General features: G+C 38.0%; 1 protein-coding gene across 1 annotated transcript; it reads left to right on the top strand.

The window, feature by feature from the left end:
• Positions 1-1,436: 1,436 nt before the first annotated feature.
• anks4b (ankyrin repeat and sterile alpha motif domain containing 4B) lies at positions 1,437-5,272 on the top strand. Its single transcript, XM_053612982.1, has 2 exons — positions 1,437-2,250; positions 3,925-5,272. Exons 1-2 carry the CDS (start codon positions 2,090-2,092, stop codon positions 4,994-4,996), a joined length of 1,233 nt encoding a protein of 410 aa, XP_053468957.1. The 5' UTR covers positions 1,437-2,089; the 3' UTR covers positions 4,997-5,272.
• Positions 5,273-6,630: the final 1,358 nt, after the last annotated feature.

Raw genomic sequence — 6,630 nt, forward strand, 5'->3', positions numbered from 1 at the left:
ACATGTCCTGTCGCAAAATGCGGTAAAAACTCTCACACGATGTTAATAATGTGATTAAGGTGTTTACATGTCTGTAATGCACCTCAATAATGCGACTAAAACAGGAGTACTCCACATGTTTTAATTCGATTTGTGTTTACTTTGAGTATGACTTTAATCGGCTTAAGGTAATTAAAAATTGCTGTTTACATGGTAGTTTCTTAATCAGAGTATTGTCTTAATCCGGTTAATATTGGATTATTGTTGTCCATGTAAATGTACTGATTGAAACCATACAGGACTTCCCAGTGTTGCCAGCTCCACATTTTCCACGTTTTGTTTTTCATCCATCCATCCATTTTCTATACCGCTTATCCTACAGGGTCGCGGGGAACCTGGAGCCTATCCCAGAGAGCATCGGGCACAAGGCGGGGTACACCTTGGACAGGGTGCCAATCCATCGGAGGGCACAATCACATACATAGTCACACACTACGGACAATTTGGAAATGCCTGTCAACCTACCATGCATGTCTTTGGACTGGGGGAGGAAACTGGAGTACCCGGAGGAAACCCCCACAGCACAGGGAGAAAATGCAAACTCCACACACACAGGGCCGTGGCGGGAATCGAACCCTCAACCCTGGAGGTGTGAGGCGAACGTGCTAAAGACTAAGCCACCGTGTGCCCTGTTTTGTTTTCCACATTCAAGCTTTTTTGTATAAACTACATAAATTATGTTAATATTTTGCAATTCAGATATATAAGATAACAGCAAATGCATAGACCTTTATACATTCTGTACTATTGCTATGTAGTTAATTAAGGAGCGAAGTCACTAGTAGTGTAACACTAGAAATAATGCGTACAGTTGTTGTTTTTTTTTTAAATCTATGTTTACTTTTGGTCTACTTGTTCTCTTTTCTTTTGTAAATATTGGTTAAAAAAATTTTAAAAATTGATGGAACAACTATTCATGGAATTTATATGTATTGCATGATGTAAATATTAGAATGAATTTGCTAGTACATATCAGCCTTCAACAATAATAACACTGTTTTCCAAAAGCCTCACAAGAGATAAATCCTTGTGATTGGCTGACAGAAGTGGAACCCGACGTGGTCTTTTGCCTTTGTAGCCCATCTGCCTGAAGGTTCGACGTGTTGTACATTCTGAGATGCTTTTCTGCTGTAGAGTTTCTGTTGGATCGAATCAGTGTGGCTATTCTCTATTGACCTCTCTCATCAACAAGGCGTTTCCGTTCACAGTATTGCTGGTCACTGGATGTTTTTTCTTTATTGCAAAATTCTGAGAAAACTCTAGAGACTATTGTGCGTGAAAATCCCAGGAGATCAGCAGTTATAGAAATACTCAAACCAGCCCGTTTGGCACCAACAATCATGCCATGATCACATTTTTTCTGAATTCTGATGGTTGATGTGAACATTACCTGAAGCTGCTGGCCCATATCTGCATTATTTTATGCAGTTTAAGAATGAGTAGGTGTACAGGTGTTCCTAATAAAATGCTCAGTGAGTGTTTATAATTTGACAGTATTTGGTATTGAGCTGGTTTTCAGGCTGGTTTGACTGGTCTTTGAGCGGAAGACCGGAAAACCCTGATGCAAACATCAAAGATAAAGGATTCTTCCTTATTCACAATTCTATTTTATCTAGACAATTTTTTTCCTGAAGCTGTTCTTGATGTTATGATTTTGTAATGTCTAATCAGTAATTTTTTTTTTTTTAAATCTTCTCTTTTTTTCAGATGCCAGTTAACTATTAACACTTCAAAATGTGAACATTTTTCAAGTTGTGCTCCGTGAGATTAATGCAATAGTGCTAATTTTTACCATAATTTTACAAGCCCATTTTGGCACTTGCTCCTGTTCAGCCAACCAGCATCATGAGCTCACACAGCAAACACTATGGACTTTGGTTTTATTGCCCCACTGAGTTTTAATGACGCTCCATATGGTCTTTTCATCCAGACTCACTTCTCCTTTCTGCCCTACAAAGACGAAGAGACTAACAGAGGGCTGAAAATGCTCTACTGTAGCTGCTAAATCTGGTTTATAACTATATGTAGAGCTAATATATTTAATACAGCAATGTCTAGATATCATAAGGCAGCCATTGATGGTAATTTGGATCTGTTGAAAGAGGCCACTAGGAAAGACCTAAACACTGAGGATGAGGATGGAATGACCCCGACTCTCTGGGCCGCTTATCACGGCCAACTGGAGGCTCTACAACTCATCTGCAGCAGAGGGTGAGATTTTATTTTCTGCTGTTTCCACTTGGCCATTTGGGGATTGGCAATTTAAATTTACCTATATATATATATATATATATATATATAAGAGAGAGAGAGATGTGTGTGTGTATATATATATTTACACACACACACACACACACACACACATATATATATATATATATATGTGTGTGTGTGTGTGTGTGTGTATGTATATATGTATATGTTTGCTTGTTTTTTTTTGACTAATCAATCCAAGCGCACTATTAAATGGCTAGTCTAATAATCTAATCTAATAAAGGATTTGGTACTCAATCAAAAAAAAACAAACTGTTGTCTTATGTGGCTACTGATATTTTATTGAATAGAACAATTAAGTGTATAGAACCCACTGGTTATAATGACTTTTTATTTATACGTGTCTGATAATGAGATGCTGTCTGTCACTACATTCAGATCTTTAGCTTACAGCATCTTTAAACTATATTTACCTGTGACACCATGAAATAAATTAGTCTTTGCTATGCGTATGGTGTAGCTGTTCTTGTTTTTGCGTTTCATGTATCTGATTACTTTGGAGCAAAGGTTGGCATGATTATGGTTTCTCCTTCTAAAACCCAACTGTTTGCAGGCTGTAAACTTTACAACCAAACCTGAGTATAATGGCTACACCCTGGATCAAACTATCAAATCCAAATGGTTTTTCATTCTTTTATCATTTGACATTTTCATTTTATTTACGAAATTTCCACGAGGGGTACGTATCAAGCATTTATCAAGGCAGGTACATTCTGTAAAAGTGGATATTTCCAGTGAAGAAGTGGATCATGTCCGTTATGGATGTTTCCACAAAACAAGCCAGATCGTTTATTGTCTATTTATTACAGCTACAATTTGATGTAGTACCAGTCACTTAGAAAGTAGCAATACTTGGGGCATTAGCAACTATGCTATGGAAGGATGTTACACACCCAGACAAGCCTTTATAGACTGTAATCTGATAATCAGGGTTGTTATGTGCATAGTTGGAGCATGAATGTGGACTTTTACTCTTAATGGATAACAGAGTAACTTATGACGTTGCACCTTAGTCATACTATAGTGACTTTAACAAAGTAGGTGGCAGGGACTTACAGCTACAGCTCTTCCTGGAAAAATAGGATGTGTATAGCGAGTAGTTATGTGATAAAAATGGTAAGTCAAAGACAGAGAAGTCTGTGTAGATAAATAAACCCTTTGTGACTAACAAACAAGGTGTGCATTATGTAAATGAATGAAAAGACATTGACCACATGTGACTACTTTACACCACTTAGTACAGGACTTAGCACTAGGCAAAAGTAAACAACCGCCTTGGGCCCCCAAATGCAAATTATATATATTTTTAATTATTAGTACCAATAATGGGCCCTATTCCAATATTTTGCATAGGGCCTCCAAATCACTAAATCTGTAAGATGCTTCATAGAAACTTTCAATTTCAATTCAATTCAGTTTTATTTGTATAGCGCTTTTTACAATGGACATTGTCTCAAAGCAGCCTTACAGAAATATTTAAACACAGGATACAGATTTTAAGTGCAACTTAAACACCAACATCTGCACCAAGACAAAATTCATGCCATGTGTGTGTATCTTCCAATAGTTTGGTGAATAAATTGTTTTGTTTCTGATCTGATTTTGTTACAGTGGAGATCCCAACAAAAGCGACATCTGGGGGAACACACCCTTGCACCATGCAGCCTCCAACGGTCATATGCACATACTGAGTTTCCTGGTTACCTTTGGCGCCAATGTCTTTGCTTTGGATAATGATCTCCACAGTCCTATGGACATTGCCGCATCTCGGGATCAGATGAACTGCGTCCGCTTCCTAGACAACACTGCTTCCCAGAAGACAATGCAGAACCCTAAACATGTGGCAAACTTGAAGAAACAAGCGGTCAAAGATGCAGAACGCAAGATGAAGAAATGTGAGATGGTCAAAAAGAGGCACCAGAATAAGATGGACAAGATGTACCGTAGCAGTGGAGGCTCTGTCTCTGAAGCCAGTGCAGGTTCTTTCTCTAGCACAGGATCCATGAAGAACTTAAACAAGCTCACTGCCTCCAGCAAATTTGGGTCCATTACAGGAACTCTCCAGCGCAAGTTTGGAAAGAAGGACACCGTGTCGAAAAATACAGAGAATGGAACAGCAGAAAAGCCTGAATTACTGGATGTCTTCAATGAGCAGGATGAAAAAGAAGAGGATGAAGATGAAACTGACAGCTTTAAAGATGAGGAAGAAGATGATGTGGATCAAACAAAAGAATCCCTGTTTCAGAGGCCAGGCCTTGGAAAAATGGTCTTCCGAAAGAACTTCTCCATGGAAATGGGAGTCGAACCGGAAGAAATTCCCATTGGTGACACAGAGGACCTGGGTTTCCTGGTCCGCAAGGAGGTGTTTGAAGCAGAGGAGGAAGGACTGGACGACCAATTAGAAGAGGATTCACAATTGCCTTGGAACCAGGAGGAGATTGGATTGGATGAAGATGAGGAGACTTCACCCCTGCATTCCTTCCTGACATCTGTAAACCTACTAGACTTTGCCCTTGTGTTTATCCGTGAGAAGTTAGACCTGGAAGCCCTCATGCTTTGCTCAGACGATGATCTAAAAAGCATCCGAATCCAGCTAGGGCCTCGCAAGAAGATTCTGGAAGCAATAGCTAGAAGGAAGGCTGCTCTGGAGCAACCTGGTGTAATGAAGGACACCTTCCTGTAACACCAAATATATTCAATATATATGCTATATATCAATATATATATATTCAACATATGCACAGATGCTCAGCTGTACAATATTGTCAAGTGAAATGTGAAGAATGTATGTTCTTCCTAAACACTGCCTTCACTTCAGTAATTTTAGACTAAACATAAGACTAAAAATTCTGAAATAATTATCTATAATGTATACCAAAAATTCTTCCTCAGTGCCTTTAACAGATACATTATTGTGAATAAGGTTTATCATTATAAATTGTTTGCGAATAAAGCAACCTTTTATAAAATATTTTTAAAAGCTATGACTGTTTTTGTCTGTAATATAATCCCATACATTATTAGTTATATTATGTTATTCACATAACAAAATTTCACAGAATTAACATGTACAATTTTGTAAAATCTCAGACGATCATTCACAGCTGAAATTTGGCCTCTTTTGAGTAACTACTGCACATTATTCACCAGATATACATGCTCGCATGTGAATATGAGTTATATTGGGTTCATAACAAATTTGTGATTACCAGCACAGTAAAATAGTACACAGCAAGAAGCCTTTGTGTTTTCAGATTAAAGAAAAATTGTATACCTACAAAAAAGCAACACGATAAAACATTCGCATGCATTACTCAAGTGCACTTGACACACCGACCTTGTTACACACAGGTCAGAGGTGTACAGGTCATCTTTTCCATGCACAATTGGTGCTAATTATCCTCTAATATTTATGACCTGTTAACTCTTATGATTGATAGAATATTGTCAGCCCTGTAGCCTATAAAAATCTCATCAATACTGCTTGGCCTAAGTGCGGGTCTTATAGCCCCTTTCCACAGATCGATGGCATAGGTATGTTTGACAAATTGTGTGTAAAGACAGTTGAAGTGCTAGAGTCAGAAAAAAACTGAATCTATATTTACATTTTACTTATTTTGCTGACATAGTTTGTTCATCTAAAGATTAACAATTGAAACAGTTGAGTAGTTAAGAACCTTGCTCCAAAGCTAAACAAAGGTTGTTGAGCTGGTAATGCTGGTTAATTTGAACTTACGTGCTTCTGATCAGCAGTCCAATGCCTTAACCACTGAGTCACTACTGCTATCTATGTGATAGGTGTACCTGTTAAAATGGCCAATGAGTGTAGGTCCAAGATAGGCAACTATAGAATAGTCAGGGGTGCAAAAGTACTGTTAAAATGTATTTAAGTGAAACCATAGAAAATGATTAAATTAATAATGTTGTGTTTTCATGTGAAAAGTCACTTTTTTTTATTATGAGCAACTGTTATAAGCATGTACGCCATTAACTTTAAATCATCTCCGCAAGTTTGCCTGTCATATGCATGACTAATGCTGTGTAATATAGCCAGTTAACATTAGCAAATTATAATTTCGTTAAAATATAGCCAGTTAACATTAGCAAATTAGATCATGTTCATGCCTTCTAGGGAGGCAAAGGAGACAATTAATTTGATACAAATCTTTATGTTACTACTTTACTAAAGCATATTGAAACATTTGACTGAGGTAGGGCCAGAGGTGCAGTTTGACACAGGACGGGACAGTGGAGGACAGGGCAAGACACGACAGGGGAGGACAGGACAGGGGAGGACAGAGCAGGACAGAACAGGAC

Source organism: Ictalurus furcatus, chromosome 2 (assembly GCF_023375685.1).
Source record: "Ictalurus furcatus strain D&B chromosome 2, Billie_1.0, whole genome shotgun sequence".
In the NCBI taxonomy this organism is placed as follows: Eukaryota; Metazoa; Chordata; class Actinopteri; order Siluriformes; family Ictaluridae; genus Ictalurus; species Ictalurus furcatus.

What these genes read in the sequence shown, in the direction of transcription:
- anks4b (XM_053612982.1), top strand. Translation starts at nt 2,090, where the DNA reads ATGTCTAGATATCATAAGGCAGCCATTGATGGTAATTTGGATCTGTTG. An exon ending in CAACTCATCTGCAGCAGAGG is followed by an intron (nt 2,251 to 3,924) that starts GTGAGATTTTAT and finishes ATTTTGTTACAG; the next exon opens with TGGAGATCCCAACAAAAGCG.